Here is a 23,620-nt window from a genome sequence, read left to right on the forward strand (position 1 = left end):
TTATCAAGCCTATTTTGTTGAAGTTATGCCACAACTATAAATTAAATCCCACAACAATAAATACTGTAATTATTTCTTGTTGAGCCCCGAAAGCTACCATTTCAATCCCGTTTAAATAAATACTTAGCTTAAATCGACAAACTGTCTACAGTCCTATCACAGAAAAAAATGGTCATGCTCGTGTTTAATTAAATTCACCAAAATAATAGTAATACATCTGTCAAATAGCCGTATTCTAATTTCTAATATTTTATATCTGCTAGACTAAATAAAATGGGAAATAATATTATTTAAATATTTTAGAGATTAATTAAGAAATGACAGTGTTAATTGTTATCTTTATCTATGAGGGTTGCGATAACACATGTACATGAATTATTGACACGACTGTAAAAAGCTTATCGAGGATATTTCAGACAATATTCAACACATACATGACCCTAAATTTATATTGAATAATATATTGAAATATTCACATAAGAAAGTATGGATACATTGGACACAAGAATGAAACGATATTTGATACAAAAGATGTTGAGAATGCAACATTTTTTTTTTTAAATAAAATTAGAGTCATTTGTATTTAAATTAACAACAAAACATGAAAAGCAGTCACCACCACAAGCCATGAAGAAATACCAGTTTGTTAATAGGCGGCGTTTTTTTCACAAATATCCATAAACGATACAATAAAACTTTTGTTAAAATATAAATTGTTTCAAGAATTTAAACAGTTAAAGGAATCGCTCAAAGTAATGTAAAATGTAGTTGCGGTCGTTTATGAATATCCAAATAGGCGTTAGGTAATCAAAGCCACAGAATCTAGCAATACGAAGTCTTATGAAACGAGTCCTAGTGATTTTAATACTACTAACTCACATTTTTAAGTTTTTAGATATTATAATTTTTAACCTTTTTTTGTAAATAACACAACAAATGTTAAATAAAAGTATTCAAAAGGAAAGTACATATTATATACATTTTAAGGAAACATGTTTTAAAAATTTTAAACACCCCGGATACCATTTTTTTATTTGCAAGGAACCATACTTACCTACCCTTTGTTCCCTGTCTGTTCCTTTCTACTAGAGCTAAGTAACTAATTAAAGTAATTACATAAATAAACAAACATCATGATCAGACAGATAACAAAGAACCAGTTATTGAATAATCTTTCGATACCGGACATAATTTAAATCTATTTAAAATCAAATTACAATTTAATTCGAGTCAGTATTTCAGCGCGGTGTCTCGATTCCATGTTTGTAGCTGATCATCAAACACACCATTTATTAGTCAATGAAAAGGGATTAGAGTTTATAAATGTACAACGTTGTAAATATTACTCTATACATAGTAAACCACATTGGAATCGAGTCCAGTCCGGTATAATCATATCAATACTAACTCGAACTAAAATGTGTTACAAGATGTGCTCACGCAGCAAGCAAGTGTCGGTTACCGAGTGCGGCCGCGGCCGGCCCGTGGCGCTAGTGGACTAACGATTACTAACACTACCCACACAGATTTTGTGCATTCCCCAGAACATTAATAAATGTGTACTGGACGTATAATTGAATTTTGTATACCAGCAAATTTTGTTACCTAAGAGCTATATCCAGATTTATTTCAATGTCTAATCTGTGTTGCAATTCTTACCCTAATATTGTTACCTTACAATGTAGGTATAAACGTGTGACAAAATGTCCTTACTTAATGGAATACATTGATACAATATTAGAGAGAAATATTATAAATGGATATAAAAGACGGTATACATCAAATACCCTAGAGATAAAAACATACAAACGACATACAATTCTTAATAAACACGTACGAGTATATTCACAACAACTACATCAATTCACTTCAGTGCAACTTACTCAGATTCCTAGTTTGCTTAAATGCACATTAACCTTAAGTTGATATATTTATCTCGATATGACGTTACTTCAAGGTCCCCATAAATTCCAAATAAGTCATATACAGGGTGTTATTTTAAAACTGATTCAATATTATTCCTAGACTATTTATGTAAATGCAGTAAGTTGATTAACACTGCAGTACACGCGCCCCTTTTTTTACATGAATACACGCGCGGCCTACTCTGGTAAGCCAATTTAAAATCACTGTAAATCAGTTTGTAAGCAATTTATGAATAAAATTATTATGTAATTGATAAAAGTGTTTATTATAGTTATTTTATAAATAAAGTTTCTTTATATAACTATTAAGAATGAAACATTTTAAACAGATTTAAAAGTTGTAAATTTTTTGGACCAAAATTGCACTCTGAGACCAATGTTATCAAAAAAATAATTTACTGAAAAAATATGATTAGTTTTTTATCTATCATAGTATTCATGACTTTCTACTGCCTGGTACACGGTGTAAATCCATTTTTTGCAAGTCTTTCATAATTTTTTTGTCGAGTGATTTCGGGATTTTGAGTAGACCCGCAGTTTTGACGGCCGATTTTAGAAAAGTGCGCAGACTCTAGCGACCCAAGCTTTACTGGCTTACTGACAAATTTAGTAAACGAGGCTTTCCTGGAATGCCAGCTCTCTGGCGCAAGTTTTCAAAAAGTTATAGCGTAAAATGTTACCCTGGTCTACTATAGTAGTCCGCGCGTGTACTCTAGTGTTAAATGTAAAGCATTTTTATATAACGTAATAATTTATTTATTAAATATTCTCTATCCTATTCGTTATTGGATGAGGATATTTAAAAATGGCTAATGGACATTCATGACGCTGTACCACAACATCAAATACTGTCAATTTCATTAAAATACAGTATGTAAATGTATAAACAATTCGATTACTTTATTATTATAATTTATTACTCTGAACCTATCTACGTGTGTATTTATTTCGATAGCGCAAAGCACGTTTTGGACTTCAAAATTTCAAAAATCAGTCACGACAAGTGACCTCATGTAAACGGACGGGCCCTTGTCCAGCTAGCGAATATACAGCTTCATATCAAAATACCTTCAAAACAGTTCAAAAACCTTACCAGTACACGCTACAGTATGGATAGACATGTATATTGTATAATATGAGATCAATATTGTACGAGCGTTGCGGTTAGTATACGGATTCATAATGTTTGTATATTTATTGACCGTTCAACTACTATTACTTCTTTGAAAATAAATATCAATAAGCCGACCGTATAATAGAGCCTTCATGATTAGTGTAACAAAACTATGTAGTTTGAGAACTTCCAGTAGTTCCAGCTGGATGGCGCTAATTCTCATGTCCATTGAAATGGCTCTTATAAAAGAGCTCGTATAAACGCTTAGATCAAAAAGAACCGGAATGTCTTTGCGTATTGCATTTGAGAAAAAGTTATACGGATTAAGATTGTATAAATATTCTCTATTACTGCGAGTCGGCTTACTGCTCTGTTGCACTATGGTCAGCTAGAGTAACTGTGGGCGAGGCACAAGCGGTCGAGTAACGGAGCGGACGTACGTGGTCAAGCGCGAAGCGTGCGAACTTTTCATAATTTTTCCTAACCTATTCATTTGATATTTTATTACGTTTAGAACCTGTTCGATTCGAAAACCAGGTCATTGACTAATAATAAATTATGTTAAGAAATTATTCGTTTCACGAATTCCTATAAAACAAATTTTGGCTGCCGAGGCAGAACATTTCTAACAATTTAAAAACAAATATTGGACTCGACTCCACGTGAAAACACTAATTATAAGTACACCCTATTTCTAAAAATGTCGGTCCATGACATTTGTGCTGTCAAATAAAAATTTGCCTTATGGAGAGTTTACTTCAAAAATTAACTAAATTCGTCTAAATTTGGTAGCAGAGCTCCGTCTTATTAACTTATTACATAAAGAGCAAACGAGTACACTGAACTGAATTTGCAGTTTCCTAAATAATTTAGTTAAAAAATGAATCGAGCCCTCATCAAATCCTGCAACCGATGTAAGCTGGTAACCAAAGCTGGTGGCCGCGGCCGCTACTCGGACTCGTGGATGCCGGACTCGTTGTCCTCGTCCTTGGCGTCGAGGCGCGTCTTGAGGTCGTCGATGAGCGCGGCCGGCACCAGCTGGCACACCACCTCCGCGCCCTCCGCCACCAGCAGCGTGCGCGACCCGCCCCCCGCGCCCGCCACCCCGCCCGGCGGCGAGGCCAGCGGGGCCGACGGCGCGCTGCGGCCGCGCCACTCCGCGATCTTGCCCTCGATGTCGAGCGTGCTGCGCTTCGATCCGCTGCGGCGCAGCGACCCGTCACGATTTTGGACAACACACACTCGCGAGTGACACCCCCGATGCCGAATTTCACAACTGACATATGATTGACAGTCACGTCCGAGTTGGCGTTTATAAATATCTACTGAACAAACTTTTTATCTAAAAAAGCTAACTCCGACTGACGCCACGCTTCTCCTGAACGAATTCAGCGGACCGTTTGCAACTTTTACGGTCCCGACCCGGGGGTGTCACGCCCTAAAACCTGCCTAGGCCCTACTCCAAAGTAACATCAAAATAAATGAACTTAAATAACGAAATGAAAGTAAACAAATCTACGGGTCCTGCATGCGGGAATCCGGTCGGAAACATGCCGGGTTTAGTACGAACATGCCGCTTAACACATGCGTCTGTCCCGTACCCTTGTACCGATATCAGTTTTCTAATAAAACGCCTACTATTACAAGTTGTCAAAAAACCTATGCTATAAGAAAAAACCTCAACCGCAATAAGAAAAAAGGAAAAGGCAGAGACTAGGTTTCATGCAGGTGCACTCAGCCCCCCGATCGAGTCCAGTGGGGCTGGGGGCACGTCACAGTGACAAGCGCATGCAGCGGGGGGCGGGTGGGGCACTTACTTGGCAAGGGGTACGTTATCGCGGTCTGCGTACGCGTCATACAAATACTCGCTGCAACAGACAACAGACGGTCAGTCAACCCTCGCCACGAGCGGGCCGACGCTGGACTATCCACACGATAAAACACGCTCCCATTATTTTCAAAACCAGCATTTTTCCAAGAGCTTAAGGTTATTTGGATTTGGCAATAATGGGAATGTGTCATGTGGGATTAGGTGAGACGACGGATTAGGAATCAGACACGGGATGTCTTGCGATGTGATCGAATGCTTTGGTTTGGATCTACCTACTTAAAAGGGAACATTTAAAAAGTATGGAGATCTTTGGAAAGACTAGCAGTAGAATGATGATCGGATCAGTCTGAGATCTATACTAATATTATAAAGAGAAAATAGTAATACTGACTTTCTTGTCGTTAATCATATCATGAAAAATATTGCTATTCAAAAGATATAAAACACCAATAGCTATTGCTGCCTCCAAATAAGCTAAGTATCATGACTTTCTTAGAACTACTACATAATAAATTAGTACATAATAAGCTATGTATATCGTATTTATTTATAGGATGAGAGATGATGATGAACAAAAGAAAACAAACGAATAGTAACAACTGAACAATAAGGGGCTTATTTACATGACACTAAGTGCTACGGGCGTATGTACAGTACAGTCGCGAGCAACGGAAGTGACAACATGAACTATACAGCGACTGGCTCGAGTACAGTGGGCGGGACGCTAGCGCATGCCATCTACCTACGCACACGACACCAACAAACCGCCTGCCTACCGCCGTCCATAACAAACACGCTCTATTCATAGATTTAAAAGTACAACATTGAAAGCATAGATGTACAACAACTAATTAGTTATCTATTTAATTTAATGACAAAAATGTACATAATTATTAAAAGAAAACAAAAAGAAGTAATTTCTGAAGCTTCTTGTGAAACAAGACACTTGAGTCACTTGTCAAATATATTTGAACTTCTAACTTCTACTAATCAAAAGTAATATTATTGGGGATACTCCAGAACTTTCTACATCACAACATAAACACGGTTTCAAAGCGGGAGTAACACGGACAAGCACGGTACGACACGGGCAGGACAGCTATTAGCTAATGGACGGCGGCGGGGGCCGCAGGAGCGTGCAAGAGGTCGAAGAGCCGCGCGCGGCCGCCGCGCCCCGGCCGATAGTCATCCGAGCACACCAATCAACACCATCGGAATACGCGCCTTATGTATCGACACTTAAGACGCAAAGTGGTCTGGCAATGAATTAAAGCGATTTCGTTATAAATGACTATATGAACACTACACTGTATTTATGTAGGCTTCGATGTTGAAACTCAAAAGATACCAGGCATTCATGAGTCAGAGTGAGCTGTGAGGAGTGTTGCAAGGTGTCATTTACAGTCTCGACTGAGACTACGAATTTTGGTAACAGTGAAGTTGCTCAGGCATTTGCATGGACCGAATACTGATTCAGAGCCCCAATAGCGTGGATAAAAAGATATTGTCAATTTCCCGGTGTAAAAACTAGTGATGGTCAACTTGAGTAAGTAACTCGAGTTGGGCGTAACTCGAACCCACTCGAGTTGAATTCTCTCTGACTCCAGTTCGTATCGTAAACCGAATGGAACCGACATGGAGCGAAGTTTGCCGATCATTTGAGTGATGAGACTATGTTCATTCGTCCATTCATAACAAACAAGTGTTACAATATAATGTAGGTTTGAAATTAACTTTAAACTGCCGGTTATTGTTGTAGATTTTCGTGTTTCATGTTCTATTTTTGAAAATTGCCAAGTGATAATAAATATAAATATTTTTTATAAATAAAATTCAATCCAAAAATACATGAATAAATTATTCTATTTCAAACAATAATTTTCTTTCTTACTTTAGTTAAGTTTAGTTAGTATGATTCTCCCAATTCATTATAAATAAATAATATAATTATATATTTTTTTAAAACTGTTATTGCGAATCTCGAGGGAATAAGCTGGTAAAAATTAAAAAAAAAACATTCACTTGTCCACCCAGTTAACTCTAGTTCAACCCGTGTTACGTGGATTTTAACTCGGGTTAAATCGAGTTTTGTTTTTCCCGAGTTGGCCCATCACTAGTAAAAACCACAATTTGGAATGTTTATTTTCGTAATGGACCTGGCAACACGAGCTCTGTTATTACTAGGTCCGGGTGTGCGGGCAACTACCGGCCGCTGCTCGCGCGCACCGCTCGCGCGCGCGCTCGGACGCGTTACCCGGCGCGCCGCGTCACCGCCAGCGCCCGCGCCGGCGCATCGGCTCATACGCGCTGCCAACAACACGCCAGCTCAGTCCCGCGCGAGCGACCATGGGCCCACAACTGATACACTCGCCTCGCGATTGGCTTTGACCACAATTTTAATATAGACCTCATAGTTAAATAAGTGTTTAAGAGGTAAAGCCCGGTCCGTGAGCACGTAGAATTTTGTCCAATGACCCCAAGCTACCCATCCTTATCGCTCGCGCGTAATTATTTTCCTGTCGCGACTGTGCGACTGGCACCCGCAGTGAGTGTGCGAGCGCGATAGCAACATAATTACGCGCGAGCGAAAAGGATAGGCAGCTTGGGGTCATTGGACAAAATTCTACGTGCTCACGGACCAGACTATAGCTTGGGAACTAAGTTTTATGCGAAATAATTGCTCGATTCGCATTTCGAATATCAAATTATTTATTCATTTTATATTGCCAAACAAATAGACTTCAACGCCCTCGCGACCTGGCTCATGTATTTGCTGTCGGACCACACATCAACGAACCTAAAACTACTTTTCGGGGAACAAATTCTCTTTTCTTTCAAACCTATAACGTAATGGTGGTGAGTGAAAACTAAATAAACGAACTGAAATAAAACTATGTACCCTCTCTCAAAGTATAAAACTAAAAGTAATAAATAAAACCTTTCCTTGTTGAGTTAATAGAGTTGAATTCAAAATATTTTAAATTATAAATGGGGTACATCCATTTTTGCCAATCACCGTCACTCGGTTGATTAGTAACATAATTTTATAGTAAATATACAATCTGTATAGTAGTAGTATTATAGAATATAAAATTTACAAACATTTTTGTTTATTTGTTCAATGTATCACAATACAAAATTACTTCGTTTTAAGTGTGTGTGTGTTTTTTGTTTCGAACCCGAATATAGTAACTAACATTAGTATACGCAGCGGCTCTTCAACCTCAATTGTTGTCCTCGAGACTAGACGAACGTGTAACCAATCGCAGAGGCGCTACAGACGACATTCCTTTACTGAGAGAGTGTGGCTAACGCCCAGAAAGTAACATTTCAAGCAACCTTCAAACTCCATGTAAATGAAACGCCACTAGAACTTTGAACTATCACAATAATGATAAAGGTTTCAGATATTGGTCCTCATCTTATTTATAGTCTGGTCTGCAAACACGTCGAATTGAGAATGTTACTAGGTATGCAAAATCACTTGAAACCTATGTTACAGTTAAGCTTTTACATTTACAAATACATTAGTTTTTATTTCATTCAAAAATACCCAGTAGTTATGATTTTATAGGCATTCAAAGTTCGCTTAAATATTGAGTCCCGCTGACGGTCANCATTTTGTCCAATGACCCCAAGCTACCCATCCTTATCGCTCGCGCGTAATTATGTTGCTGTAGCGCTCGCACACTCACTGCGGGCGCCCGTCGCACAGTCGCGACAGCAATATAATTACGCGCGAGCTTGGGTTCATTGGACAAAATTCTACGTGCTCACAGACCGGGCTTCAGAAAGATAAATTTACGGATCTTTATATTAAGTACTAATGAAGTTTGTAGTAATTATAACCTTTTATTTGAATTCTCATAGCTTTTAGATCCATTGCAAGCTTTAAAAATAATATCGGGCGATCACCGTGTCAATAATTATGTTACTGGCCACTTTGTTCAAAATGGCAGTGCTTTACGTAGATATGGATATAACCCCACTCTCTCAGGCAACAGGGGCGGTGGAGGGGAGGCGGGGCATGGGGTGCAACAAACCCAACACATCAAACGACAACTGAACGTTAACACACAAATAAACAATCCGAAATAAAATACTGAAACGAAACAAGGAACAGAAAGAGAAACGAGTGAACTGTTTGCAGTCTCCACTTGTTCTAGTTATAATGCAGAGCGGTATTAGTGATTCGCATGCGTCGAGTGATTAAAGCTAAATAATACTTATCCACCCCTCTTTATTTTTAATGATATTTTTATTATCATGATATTTTAATATTTTTTTTATAAATAAATTAGAAAAGCCATAATTAATTCCTTTATTTTATAGACTTCAGTAAGCAGTAGCAGCAGCGCTAAATAATATTGACTGGAATACGTAACCTACCATTAGTAATGGCAAATTAGCGATTATTATGATAATGAGGGTTTTCGCGTATGAAAGATCCACTAGATGGCGGGACGTGGATGTGGGGTCTGACTGCTGCGTGATTGGTGGATTTTGACATATTTGTCAATGTCATGTCAAAAATAACCAATCATGCAGCATTTGGACCTTGCGTCTACATATTGCCATTTGGCGGATTTTTCATACGCGAAAACCCTCATTTAATTAACAGCCCCAACGCCCACGAATCACCAATACAAACGCACTACAGGAATGAGTTTAGTGATGGAACTGTAATAACAATCATGCAACACAACTGCAAACAATTCGAATAAAACGATGATGAATGAATGATCTCCTAGCCCGACACAACGCCTTTCCGGTCACAAGGGCTTGTGAGCGCAGAGGCGACAACAGAATCATTATACACAAAAAGAGTCCATAAGTTTGGACATAGCCAAAAATGTGATTGACTTTGGTGCGAGTCCTTTTCCAATGATTGTATGTGGAAGAGGTGTTATTAAATCACATTTATGATAACACTTGATTGCAGTGAGTCATTTAATTTTGTGGCTACGTCCAAACGAGACTCGACAACAACATGGCGCCATAGAAAAACAATTGAAGCTGAAACATTTGTGCGCGTGCAGTTACTGACATTATAATGCTGCAGCGGTGACACGTGACAGGTTCAATCATTTTTTTATGACAGCAGCATGTGAAATTAGGTAACATTTGGTACGATTGTGTAGTGTAGGTAAATCACTTGCTTCATTCGTGCTCATAGCGTGGATATTGTTGTTATAGCCTGACCAGGAACATAAAAACCCTGGCATAGAGGCGTGTCAGTTGCATTTGATAGTGCAACACTGAGTACAGTCGTACCTGTGTTAAATTAATAGGCTAAATTTATGTATCAGGATTCAGGATTACGGGCTAATTTGATATTTTCATAAATTAACGAAAAAATATTATTAAAGGTAACCTGGTTTAAATAAATTAAATGAAACCATCAATCGAGCTAGTAGGATTTATTTTATTATTCATCAATAATCAAATTCAGAACTTGAATATTCAACTGCAATGTCTGCTCATGAACGCTTCAAACTCGGTACTTCTTTCCCAATTCCATAAATTTCAAAACTTAGAAAGTGATAAAAAACTTTAAAATAGGTAGTTGAAACAAACTACAGCTAATTTTCATAGTGGACTGTACTATACGATAAACATGTCAGTCAATTTGACAACCTTTGTCGGAAACATTATTCAATGAAAATATTGTCCGAACCCTTGGTATTTCTCTTCGACAAATACATTAACACATTGTGAACCACTTTTCTTTCACGACTATAAAAATATTTTAGCAATTTAATTCACAAAATCAATTGCAAACATTTAAAATAAAGTTTGTTTACACTTTGACAACAATAGACTGACATGCAAGGTGACATGTCAATGAAGTTTTCAGTTACTGTTGCCATTAAAAGAAATTAGTACCATTAGTTTTCCGCAACATGGCGAGGGTTTTTATGTTCCTGGTCAGGCTATACTTATAATTCATGATTCCATGTGCAAATGGTAATGCTTGCTTTATGACAATATAATGGAACAAGTGTTTTAGACTGTTATGTATTTTAAGATTTTAACTATTTTGAAATTAAATTGATAAAGTTTGTCACACGTTGAGTGGCCCTTGTAAAATTTAAGATAGCTGAAAAATACTGACGCATACTGACTAACGTATCCTTTTATATGTAATTTGTTTAACATTCTGTATGTATCTCCAAGAATTCGGATACGACAGTGGGCGTGGTTTCCCACATCCATCTCACGCTACAGCATAGTTTAATTTGCAGTTTCTGTCTGTGTCATCATTTCACGTATTTCAGCTAAGATGCCGTTGCTTAAAAAGGCTTTTACTGGAGACGTGTGGTAATGTAAAATTTTAGTAGGGTGGGTGTACCAGTAACAAACCGAATAAGCGACATTTTAAAAGTATTTTTGATATTGTGACTCAATTATTACAGCAATCATTGCAAAAAAAAGAATTAACTACTCCTTGTCTATCATAGAATCAAGTAGCTTATTGGAATAAGCTTTTCTTAATAGCTGTAAGGTTTATTTTTATTTAACAATCAATGTGGAAAGTCGCAATGCGCCTAAGGTTGACCAGATCGTACCAAGTCGTATTTGTCGCTTTTATTTATGACTAATGATTGGTAGAAGTACGGCAGTGCTACCAAACGAAACAAAAGTGGCGGGAAATTCGACAGATTGTTAATATTTTGATGTGATATTAGAAATGGTGTACTACTGGTTCCTGGTGTGGGACTGGTGCACCCACCCTACTTGTTTATGTGTGTAGGTAGAGTGATGTAACATGTGTGTGTGTGTGTGTGTGTGTGTGTGTGTGTGTGTGTGTGTGTGTGTGTGTGTGTGTGTGTGCGACGTGATATAGGGTGTACTCACGCCTCGTGCAGCGGGCCGGGGTAGGGGTCGACGTGCGTGTAGAGGCGCGCCAGGCGCGCGCCCGCCAGCATCAGCGGCACCAGCAGCGCCACGCACCACGCCAGAGACATCCAGTAGCCGTTCTGGAATACACCACCCGTTATAATGTCGAATGACGAACAATAGCCGTCGAAAATACGTGTCGGGCTGGTCGAATAGAGAGCTGAGGAACATGGGTTCGAACCCCACCGCCGCTAGACGAATGGTGTGGACTCACGCGTTCCACAAGAATATTAAAGTTTATTTTAAATTAAATAAAAGCTTGTAATAAAAAAAAATCCTTTAATCATCAGAGTATAATAAACTCCAATGGACATGGCGCACAATTTTTGTTGAAGATGCCAAAAAAAACTACAAAAAATTAGAATGAATACTGTATTTTTACTTTTTTGATATCTTTAAAAATGACTGAAATATTCAAGCTCAAAGTGCGCTCTTCCGCTAGGAGCAATTTTCCGCGCGGATTTTGAAAATGTGACGTAGTAACATGAAAAGCTGCATGTAAGATATTATCTGTGTGCAATGGTTAGAATGGTTAGTAGGGGAGCCGAAGCGGGGATTTCGGGACTTGCTAAAGAGTGGCAGACTAACATACAAGGAAATACTTTGTACCTGGTTGAGTACCTCTAAGTATGAATTTTTGATATAAAATGGCATTAGTTGTTATGCCTCTCACCCAAAAAATACCTCAATTAAGCCCAAATTTGAGATCGCAGCCAAACTTTGAGTGACGATGGAAACTAGCCTAGATGGAGGACACATGAAATTGAACTTCTGCTTCTTCATTGATAAAGACTTATCATTTACCATACCTTATCATTTTGTATTCCATTTTTAAGTCACTTTTTTTTCGCTTACTGTTTAAACAAAACGTGGGATTTTTTTAAATCTCAGGTCTTTTGAACGCACATCTGAACGACGTCTGGTTTTAATTTCTTCAGTTACTCCGTGACCATAGCGCTTGCAACAGTGCTGAAATATTGGAAACTCAAAACTAAGGTACATGGTAGCAATCCCGTCAGTAATAATAATAGGAAAATGTCTTGAAAAATAAGTAAATCGTATATTACTTTATGTAACTAATTTTATTATGTATCATACTTAAAACTAATCACTTCATTCAGAAGCATATTTAGGACACCCGGCAGCGTGTCCTGCCATGATCAAAGAAAAAAGAACTCGCAATTTAGCAGGTACATTAAACGAGGTCACAAAATTCGGAAAGAACATAGCGAAATCTATTTATTCACCAATTTTCAAAAATTCCGGAAAACTTTCCAAGTAAAATTCACAAATAACTGGACTATTTACTCGTTATTGAGCACAGAGACCTTATTGGTTATTTTTCCAGAAAATTTATATTTAAGTGCATAAATGTAAAAATGGCTTCATAGTGCACAAAATTGGCAATAGGTGGCATAATAATGGTTACTTTTTTAGCGCCTAGTTTGAAATGTGATTGAACGATGACAACTAACAACAGTTGTCAGTTAGGTAAAATTTTATTTTAGTTGGAAAAAGACAAAAAGTGGTAAATGGGTTAACGTGCGGGGGCTGCAAAATCATGTTGTGACGTCACTCGCGAATATTGGAAAGTTTTGAAAATTTTAAAATGTCCGTAAACTTCTCGAGGCTCTATCTTCGGTAATACTGGATGGATCGAGGTGAAATAAAAACTAGTGTAATGTGTGTGATCTAAACTTTAAATTAAGTCATAATTTAACTTAATATTACAACTTATGCGTGTTGTCCATTATAGAGGTCGAATCTATGAAAACTGTATGAACGACGTATTGGACAATCCATCTTTTTTTTTCATTCTTATCAATACACTAGAATAAATGAAAAATAACAGCATTAGAAATAAATCTTCATGTAACGGGGCTATTCCCACCTGTCCATCCCACCCACTGCAACTCCTGTACAGCCAGGATCTACAGCTTGTCCGTCAATAAAAACCCAACCAGTAAAAGTTAAACCACAGTTGAACTGTCATTGGACTCACAACGAAATTAGTCAGAAAAACTGTAAACATAAGAGGAGTTCAAAGTTAAAATTCGACTTCCCTCCAGTGCAAAGCGGATGACAGGTGACAAAACAAAAAAATCTTCATGCGGTTACTCAGAAAGTCAGAAAGAATGTAGAGCTTCTACCAGTAATTGACTTTGCTATTCAACGGAATACCAGTCAAATAATCCGCTCCCAGAACGCATCTAATTACGGCTATGGATGGCCAATCGTAGAGGAAGAAATAAATGTAGTTACTGACCCAAGGCATGAGAATCTTGTGGCAGGCAGCGTCGCGCGTGGCATTAAAAGCGTTGGACAGCGGCCCGCAGCGCCCCACCGAGTGCTCGGCTGCGTCCTGCAGTCGCTCCAAGTACTGCTGCACCAGCGTGGAGACTACGTCGCCGAACTCACGAGTGATCTGCAAACACATGTTCCAAATGTTAGCCATTGGGGTTGCCACTTGCCATTGTCGTGGTAAGGTATAGAAAATCAATGTCTTTTTATGTAGGACAAGGCAGGTATTTGACCGCAATCTTACCTGTACAATCGTCTGTAGGAGAAAAGAGAATCAATACAGCATTTAATTAAAAAATAAGTATGTTTATATCTGCTGTCTGGAACTCATAGTACAAGTTTTCCTTAATTTGGGACTAGATGACGCAGTGTAAATGTTCAAAAATATTTATTAAAAAAATAAACATAAAAAAGATCAATTTAGAAACATATAATTATTTCTCTTGAAGAGCAGGAATAACTGCTTCTTCTTATTAGGACAATAATTTGGGATTCCGACACTACGCATCACACCTTGCGCACGGGAATCATGGCATTTTGAAGAGGTATTTCGTTTGGGAACGATCACCTTTTATCTAAATATATAGAAGGAGAAATGTATTATAAATTATAATACATACATTTTGCACCAGTTCAGGCCCTTGCGTGTTGAGGTAGTGCTCAGCCTGCGAGGTCTCGTACAGCAGGTAGGAGATGGCCTCCTTCAGCGACGTGTGGTTGAAACGCAGCCCGTCGCGTAGCTTCATAGCCGTCGTCTGCGAACACACATTTACATTTTAACAATCATATAAATAAATAAATAATCATCCTTACCGATTTCCCGCTTTTTGTATTTATATGTGCACTAATATTCCTATTTATATATGTTTATCTAGACAATTTTATGTAGCTTACTATTTTATTTATTTACCAATGGTCCGTGACCCTCACTCGGCATGGGGCACACTGAAAACCAGCGTCGTGGCCTTCGTCACCGTGGGTCACGGCATATGCCGAGTGGGGTCCCGTTGCAGTGGGTCACTTTGTTGGTGAATGGGTGGCACTGCTCAGTTTACTCTTGTTTTTATTCTTTCTTCTTCCATTATTTTGTGCCACTGTCATGTCTACGTAATTGCCTGTATTTGTGTGATGTCCATTGTAATAAATGTATCTTTCTTTCTTTCTTAATATCCTTGGCCATCGGCGGCGGCGCGGCGCAGCTGTGACGTCACGTGTACTCACGTTGAGCTCGGCAGTGTCGGCCAGCAGCGGCAGCAGGATCCCTCGGTGCAGGGTGGCGAGCGCGGCGGCGGCGCGGCGCAGCTGTGACGTCACGTGTACTCACGTTGAGCTCGGCAGTGTCGGCCAGCAGCGGCAGCAGGATCCCTCGGTGCAGGGTGGCGAGCGCGGCGGCGGCGCGGCGCAGCTGTGACGTCACGTGTACTCACGTTGAGCTCGGCAGTGTCGGCCAGCAGCGGCAGCAGGATCCCTCGGTGCAGGGTGGCGAGCGCGGCGGCGGCGCGGCGCAGCTGTGACGTCACGTGTACTCACGTTGAGCTCGGCAGTGTCGGCCAGCAGCGGCAGCAGGATCCCTCGGTGCAGGGTGGCGAGCGCGGCGGCGGCGCGGCGCAGCTGTGACGTCACGTGTACTCACGTTGAGCTCGGCAGTGTCGGCCAGCAGCGGCAGCAGGATCCCTCGGTGCAGGGTGGCGAGCGCGGCGGCGGCGCGGCGCAGCTGTGACGTCACGTGTACTCACGTTGAGCTCGGCAGTGTCGGCCAGCAGCGGCAGCAGGATCCCTCGGTGCAGGGTGGCGAGCGCGGCGGCGGCGCGGCGCAGCTGTGACGTCACGTGTACTCACGTTGAGCTCGGCAGTGTCGGCCAGCAGCGGCAGCAGGATCCCTCGGTGCAGGGTGGCGAGCGCGGCGGCGGCGCGGCGTAGTTCGGGCGCCACGCGACTGTAGCCGCTGCGTTCCTCCACTGCCAATGCTGTGCTGTTCAGTTGAGCCGCCAACCCCTCCAGCGATAGTGACGTCATGTTTGTCTCCAGCTGCAAAACCAACAACAGCGATTACGATGCGATTCAATAAAAATAACAACTGACACTTAGGTATTTATGAAACAGACAATAAAAAAAATATCCTTGGACATTTTAAACTGCGCCGCTAGCCCCAAGCTAAGCAAAGCTTGTACTATGGGTACTAGACAACGGATATAAACATACTTAAATACTTTTTTTTTTGTAAATACATACATATTATACATAGAAAACACCCAGCGTCACAGAAATTAAAATTCATCATTTCAATTTCTGCTCGGCCGGGAATCGAACCCGGGACCTCTCGGCATAGTAGTCCGTTCTGAACCACTACACCAAACGACCGATATACACAATAAAAATCTATTTTTTTTTTATTCAATTTCGACTAAATTTTGGCACTTCTGAACATCAACTATCATTGTCAGTTTCACCACCCACTCACCGCGTGCAGTATCTTGTCGAAGTTGAAGTCGGACAGGCCGGTGCCGGCGAGCTGGCGCAGCTTGTCCTTGGCGGAGGGCTTGAGGATGGTGACGGGCGCGGCGGCGGGCGCGGCCACCCGCAGCTTGCTGTCCGCTACTAGTGCCTCCAGGTGTCTACACTCACCGCGTGCAGTATCTTGTCGAAGTTGAAGTCGGACAGGCCGGTGCCGGCGAGCTGGCGCAGCTTGTCCTTGGCGGAGGGCTTGAGGATGGTGACGGGCGCGGCGGCGGGCGCGGCCACCCGCAGCTTGCTGTCCGCTACTAGTGCCTCCAGGTGTCTACACTCACCGCGTGCAGTATCTTGTCGAAGTTGAAGTCGGACAGGCCGGTGCCGGCGAGCTGGCGCAGCTTGTCCTTGGCGGAGGGCTTGAGGATGGTGACGGGCGCGGCGGCGGGCGCGGCCACCCGCAGCTTGCTGTCCGCTACTAGTGCCTCCAGGTGTCTACACTCACCGCGTGCAGTATCTTGTCGAAGTTGAAGTCGGACAGGCCGGTGCCGGCGAGCTGGCGCAGCTTGTCCTTGGCGGAGGGCTTGAGGATGGTGACGGGCGCGGCGGCGGGCGCGGCCACTCGCAGCAGCGCCGTGCGTGCCGCCAGCGACCGCTTGCTGTCCGCCACGAGTGCTTCCAGGTCGTAGAGCCGGTGTAGTTGCAGCGTCTGTGCGGAAGATAGTGCGTCAGCGTTGTGTGCTCCAGTTTATGGTCTTTTAATGCTTGACTTGATCGTCTGTAGCAACTTGCTATTGGTTTGGAATGTATAAAAATGAGAATTTATAGCAAATAAAGAATTTGAGTTTGAATATATAATCCATAAATACCAAAGTAAGACTTAAAACAAATCTATATAAATAAAATAGAATTAATGTTCGTTAATCTGATTAAAACTCGAGAACGGCTGGGCCGATTGAGCTGATTTTGGTTTTAAAATGTTTGTCGTAGTCCAGGGTAGGTCTAAACAAACAGTGAGCAAATACGCGCGCGATATTGTTTTTCTGTGACAGACAAAATTCCACGCGGGCGAAGCCGCGGGCGGAAAGCTAGTTTGAAATAATATTAGACCAGAGTAACCGATATAGCCAACTAAAGGCGCAATAGACGGAACGCAGCATATGGAACCGATAATCGTTGAAGTAAGATAGTTTAAAAATGGCGACCACGGACCGGAAAATGTAATGTAGGTCACCTACAATCCAATCAAATTAACTGCGCACTGGCTGATGTGACGTCACATCGACGCTCTATGTGTGAGTGGGAGGAAGAGTCGCATTCCAGCGAAATACGCAGTTATCTCGATCAACCAGGCTAGGATGCGCGCCGTGATAAATCGATCGCCATCTTATCGATGATTTTAGACGACAAATGTATGGGTTTATCGCGTAATATCGAAAAAATTGCGTGACAAAAGCTTATCGCGGCGCGCCTCCTAGGCCTACAGATTTTACTCAGTGGACCGATGATCTGGTAAAGGTAATAAAAGTAGACATACCGTGTAGATGGTGCGGTTGGCGTGGCAGGCCTGCAGCACGGTACTGAGGTTGAGGCCGGGCTCGCGGCGCTCGTTGAACAGTACTTTCTCCAGCTCCACGAACCGGTCCACGTCTTCGAACAGCCGGTTGCCGCGCGGCTCGCTAAGGGCACGAGATAACATTATAAACTGTGCACTATTGATGACACACAATCAACTTATGGGTACAATAGAAATAGAACAGAAATTAACAAAAATCCTTCAGGGACCCCCCACACTAACGTCTTTCGAGCGTCCGTCGTAACGTTGCGTCGTCTTGCCAGCATCTGCGCAGTGTGTAGTTTAAAATTGGGTATTTGACACCATTTACCAATAATTCTTAAGTAAAACTTTTAAAAAAACGCATTGTATTCTTGTCTTAAAAATATTTTTTTTAATCAACTGTAAATTAAGACTTGGTTGCTTTTGTAAAAAGTTAATTGAGTTAGCAAAATAGTGAGGCTGGTATTGCTTTACAAAATCTATTGGAGTTTCGTTTTGACAGTTCATAAAAGCACGTCAATTAATTGGTGGTGTCAAATACTGTCAAACTTATTGTGGGGAGAGAAGCCGCCGTTTTGACTCATATAGTATTACATAACGACAGATTAATTTATGGAGGAACTCATGTGAGCTGATCGCTTGAAAGTTTAAGTTAAATAATACTCACGTGAGCGGGTCGCAGACGGCGCGCTGGGCCGCGGTGCCGAGTGTACTCACGTGAGCGGGTCGCAGACGGCGCGCTGGGCCGCGGTGCCGAGTGTACTCACGTGAGCGGGTCGCAGACGGCGCGCTGGGCCGCGGTGCCGAGCAGGAAGTACGCCGCCAGCACCGCCGCGCACCAGCCGCCCACCAGGAACATGGCGCACATGCCGCTGTTACCAGAAAAACACAGTTACATATCTCATTGGAAAGAAAGAAAGAGATGCGAGCAACACAACAGTCTGTAGAAATCATTACGATAGCCTTTGTCTAGCAATGGACACCTTTGGTTGAAACAAACATAGCTACGGCAGGCACGTGTACGACAGGAGCGCGCGACCACTCACCACAGCAGGCAGGAGGAGCCGGAGCCCTTGTTGCAGCAGTCGCTGGCGCCGTACACGTCGGGCCGCTTGCCGCACACGCCGCACGTCAGCCCCAGCGCTAGTAGCACCGTGATCTGAGGAGTAACAACGTTGGACACCGCACAAAATAAACAAACGACGTGTTACGACCGCACAAAACAAACAAGTGACGTAAGACTGTAACACAGTGACAGTATCGTCTGTTACGGGCGGGTGCATTAGGGCAGCAGGCCGCAAGGCCAGGTCGCTATGGCCAACTATTTCTTCTGTGGTATACAGGGTGGAAACGATAAGTGATCTCACTCGATTATTTCTAAACTATACAATATATCAAAAAACTGGTCACTGATCCTGAAAGTGCTTCACGAGCTCTATTAATATGTACCAAAAATAGGTTACAAAATTAACTGGATCTATCCGAAAATTCAATGTTTCCAGCTTCCATACATTTAGTACTGTCACAGTCATGGCACTCATGTCTTGATATTATTATAGCAAGCAAAGCCTAAAACCAATGTTTTCCATTAATAATTTTAAATAAGAATGCAATTCACGAGGTCATTTTAAGTGTTTATTATAATAAAAAAAAATTAACACTTCTAATATTGGCTGGCATAAATTTAGTATAGAAGCTGAAAACATTGAATTTTCGGATAGATCCAATTAATTCTGTAACCTGGAATACCGTTTAAAAGAGCTCGTGAAGCAATTTCAGGATCAGTAACCAGTTTTTTGATATCTTGTACAGTTTAGAAATAATCGAGTGAGATCATTTATAGATTCCACCCTGTACAGCGACTTGCCCGCACGGCTTGACCGCCTAATGCGTCGTCTGCAACATACCATGAGCAGCGCGGTGGCGGTGGCGAGCCCGAGGTAGCGGCGGTAGGGCCCGTAGCGCTGGTGCAGCTTCTGCAGCTCGTCCGCCACGTCCTCGCGCTGTTGAAGCCGCAGGCTTGCGTTACCCGCCAGGGACGTGATCTCATCCGCCACCCCGTGGAGACGACGACCTGCAAAATGATTTTGAAATGTCAATTTTTGTCAAACTTTACCCAACCTTGATTTATGGCTCCTCTGTGCCAGGGTTTGGCTCTCAGCGGCCTAAACCCTTGCCTCAACTACACAACTCGCGACGAAGTCTTCGAGGAAGTTAACCGAAGTTCAAAGCGCATTTCAATACATACAGTCTTTCGGAGTCTGCACCCTAGACTACTGTCCGTTCGTTTTAAGTTTGCCGCTGGCGATATGACGTCACTCGAAGGGAAGCTATAACTATAACAAATGATCTCGTAATGTTGTCAAACTGTCCGCTGGTCCTCCTGGATGTCCTTGAACACGCGCTGGCCGTCCGCCACGTGCTCCTGGAGGCGGGCCGGCCACGTGGCACTCACCGGTGCTGGCGAGCTCGGCCTGCACGTCGGGGATGTGCTGCTCCAGCTCGCGGCGCACGGCGCGCTGGATGTCCTTGAACACGCGCTGGCCGTCCGCCACGTGCTCCTGGGGGCGGGCCGGCCACGTGGCACTCACCGGTGCTGGCGAGCTCGGCCTGCACGTCGGGGATGTGCTGCTCCAGCTCGCGGCGCACGGCGCGCTGGATGTCCTTGAACACGCGCTGGCCGTCCGCCACGTGCTCCTGGGGGCGGGCCGGCCACGTGGCACTCACCGGTGCTGGCGAGCTCGGCCTGCACGTCGGGGATGTGCTGCTCCAGCTCGCGGCGCACGGCGCGCTGGATGTCCTTGAACACGCGCTGGCCGTCCGCCACGTGCTCCTGGGGGCGGGCCGGCCACGTGGCACTCACCGGTGCTGGCGAGCTCGGCCTGCACGTCGGGGATGTGCTGCTCCAGCTCGCGGCGCACGGCGCGCTGGATGTCCTTGAACACGCGCTGGCCGTCCGCCACGTGCTCCTGGGGGCGGGCCGGCCACGTGGCACTCACCGGTGCTGGCGAGCTCGGCCTGCACGTCGGGGATGTGCTGCTCCAGCTCGCGGCGCACGGCGCGCTGGATGTCCTTGAACACGCGCTGGCCGTCCGCCACGTGCTCCTGGGGGCGGGCCGGCCACGTGGCACTCACCGGTGCTGGCGAGCTCGGCCTGCACGTCGGGGATGTGCTGCTCCAGCTCGCGGCGCACGGCGCGCTGGATGTCCTTGAACACGCGCTGGCCGTCCGCCACGTGCTCCTGGGGGCGGGCCGGCCACGTGGCACTCACCGGTGCTGGCGAGCTCGGCCTGCACGTCGGGGATGTGCTGCTCCAGCTCGCGGCGCACGGCGCGCTGGATGTCCTTGAACACGCGCTGGCCGTCCGCCACGTGCTCCTGGGGGCGGGCCGGCCACGTGGCACTCACCGGTGCTGGCGAGCTCGGCCTGCACGTCGGGGATGTGCTGCTCCAGCTCGCGGCGCACGGCGCGCTGGATGTCCTTGAACACGCGCTGGCCGTCCGCCACGTCCTCCTGGATCCGCGCGTCCAGAAGCGCCGTCACGTTGTTCAACAGCTCCGACACGTCCGGCATCTGCGCACACGTCAAATGTTAGGCCGGGTTCCCATATGCCGGACCAGCAGATTTGTCGGAAACCGGATACCGGACAGACTGTTCACACTGCTCCGGTCCGATGGTTTTACCAGCACTTCATCATCATCATCATTTCAGCCATAGGACGTCCACTGCTGAACATAGGCCTCCCCCAATGCTTTCCATGTTGATCGAATGGTAGCGGCCTGTGATCGCAGTGACAAAACGCTCGGTAAAAATACCGGATCCGGGATGATGTGAATAAATTGTACAGCCACTAGCCCTTTCGACAGTTTTACCGGTCCGGCAGATTTGCCAGTCATGCAAAGCTACTCGAAACGAGATGCCGACATGACTGAGAGCGAAAGGTACATCAAAAAAAAATTACGTTAGAGTAGCCCCGCTGATTTCAAAACGTTTACTAAAGGAGTGGAGGTATCCAAAAAATCAAAAAAAAATTGAAATTTACAACAAAGAAAAAACCGATAAAACTTCAACTAAGATGCGGTCAAATACCTGCCTTGGCTAGCATAAAAAAAAAAAAAAAAAAAAACTAAGATTACACGAAGAACGGCTCGACTACCGCCCGATATCGCAAACTACCACAAGGTAAAAAAACTAAATGAGGTTCTATGTTTTTTATTGTAATAAAATGTGTAGGTAGGTAAATGCTATGAGTATTTTAGAAAGTAACGTATTTTACCTACGAAGACATTTGTGGGTATGTGGTTGAAAATAGTATGCCTCGAACATCCACAAAAAAAATGGCGGAATAACCACGATGGTTTTCTACAACGTAGTTATAAGTATTTACAATAATTAAAGAAAGTTTGCGAAAAAAAGACGAATGAAGAGTACTACTTTGTGTCCTAAACACTATTGTTATCTGGGCTAACAAATAAAAGACACTTACATGACGCTTCAGAAGTCTTCGTGCATAGAATTCACGTGTATTTCAAAAACCCATCCCCTAGCAAGCCCGCCTTACCTTCACGTTCACAACGACCTACTAGATCTAGAAGTCGGATTATAACAGTAAATCACCAAAATATACACTTAATTTTCACATTTTACAAAATTTTACGCGACGCGAAACAGACACAGTTTGAGATCTCAACAGAATAAAAAAAGATTAGGGGTAGGACCGCGCGTCATTGCCGGGAGTTGGCGCGGAATTTAAAATTCGAACTGCGACTTTCTTGAAGCGTTCCAAATTCAAATGATCACTTTGATTCAAATAGTGGGAAGGACACAAGTGGCGCCACGGTAATGCTCGTGGTGGCGCCAACAACTAGAGGTCGTATTATTGCCGCTAGGGCGCAGCACTAGCACAAACTGTTTTTTTTTATTATAAGTGTTGTGATTTACAAATGTCGTGAATAAAATTGCAAATATGAAAAATAATACTTAATTTAAATTTAAAATAGCTAAGAAGTTATGTAATTTTTAATATAATTTTAATTATGAATTTAGTGTTACGTTAAAATTCGATGCTTTGCTTTCTTATTGTTTGTGCTAGGAGCGCCCTCTGCAAAGAGTTTTGCTTAATAATCTCTATTGCTTCCTGGAAAATGATTTGTATCGACATAATTATTTTGTATTGATTAATTTAAAAAACAAACTAATTGTATAAATAGGCCAGTAGAATTAAACACAAAAATGAATTAAATCGGAAATAATTCCTAGTAAAGATTTTAGTGCTTTAATGGCTTCATTAGTTGCCCATAAAGACTCTCTTAGGTTTTCGACTTTGACGGAGTTGTGCTTAGGTGGTGGGGGCCCCCGAAAGGGGCGCTTTTTCGGTTTTCCGGTTATACCGCGTATAGGACTTACCCTATCGAAATTGGTCTTCCTGACGGTTGAAGGGCATTTAATCCTGCATTAGATAAGACCAAATTCATATGTTTTGGACAAACTGTTCTCGTGCAAATGTTCGGCAAACTAGAAAATATGTGTATAATTAATGACGC

General features: G+C 42.9%; 1 protein-coding gene across 3 annotated transcripts in view; it reads right to left on the reverse strand.

The window, feature by feature from the left end:
- Positions 1-23,620, reverse strand: part of LOC114353091 (prominin-like protein) — a 68,441-nt gene that overhangs the window by 6,599 nt on the left and 38,222 nt on the right. For 2 of the 3 annotated variants that reach the window (XM_028304916.1, XM_028304915.1), the window contains exons 7-17: positions 21,485-21,650; positions 19,985-20,151; positions 19,124-19,236; positions 18,845-18,949; positions 18,057-18,198; positions 17,025-17,228; positions 15,911-16,099; positions 14,692-14,826; positions 14,037-14,195; positions 11,729-11,850; positions 4,857-4,907 (exon numbers count right to left, since the gene is read on the reverse strand). In XM_028304916.1, the coding sequence (XP_028160717.1) occupies positions 4,857-4,907; positions 11,729-11,850; positions 14,037-14,195; positions 14,692-14,826; positions 15,911-16,099; positions 17,025-17,228; positions 18,057-18,198; positions 18,845-18,949; positions 19,124-19,236; positions 19,985-20,151; positions 21,485-21,650 (1,553 nt within the window). The remainder of the gene's footprint in view (positions 1-4,856; positions 4,908-11,728; positions 11,851-14,036; positions 14,196-14,691; positions 14,827-15,910; positions 16,100-17,024; positions 17,229-18,056; positions 18,199-18,844; positions 18,950-19,123; positions 19,237-19,984; positions 20,152-21,484; positions 21,651-23,620) is intronic. The other variant, XM_028304917.1, reaches the window with a different exon arrangement.

The sequence above is a fragment of the Ostrinia furnacalis genome, unplaced genomic scaffold (genome assembly GCF_004193835.3).
Source record: "Ostrinia furnacalis isolate ACB-3 unplaced genomic scaffold, ASM419383v2 OfSCF1605, whole genome shotgun sequence".
NCBI classification, from domain to species: domain Eukaryota; kingdom Metazoa; phylum Arthropoda; class Insecta; order Lepidoptera; family Crambidae; genus Ostrinia; species Ostrinia furnacalis.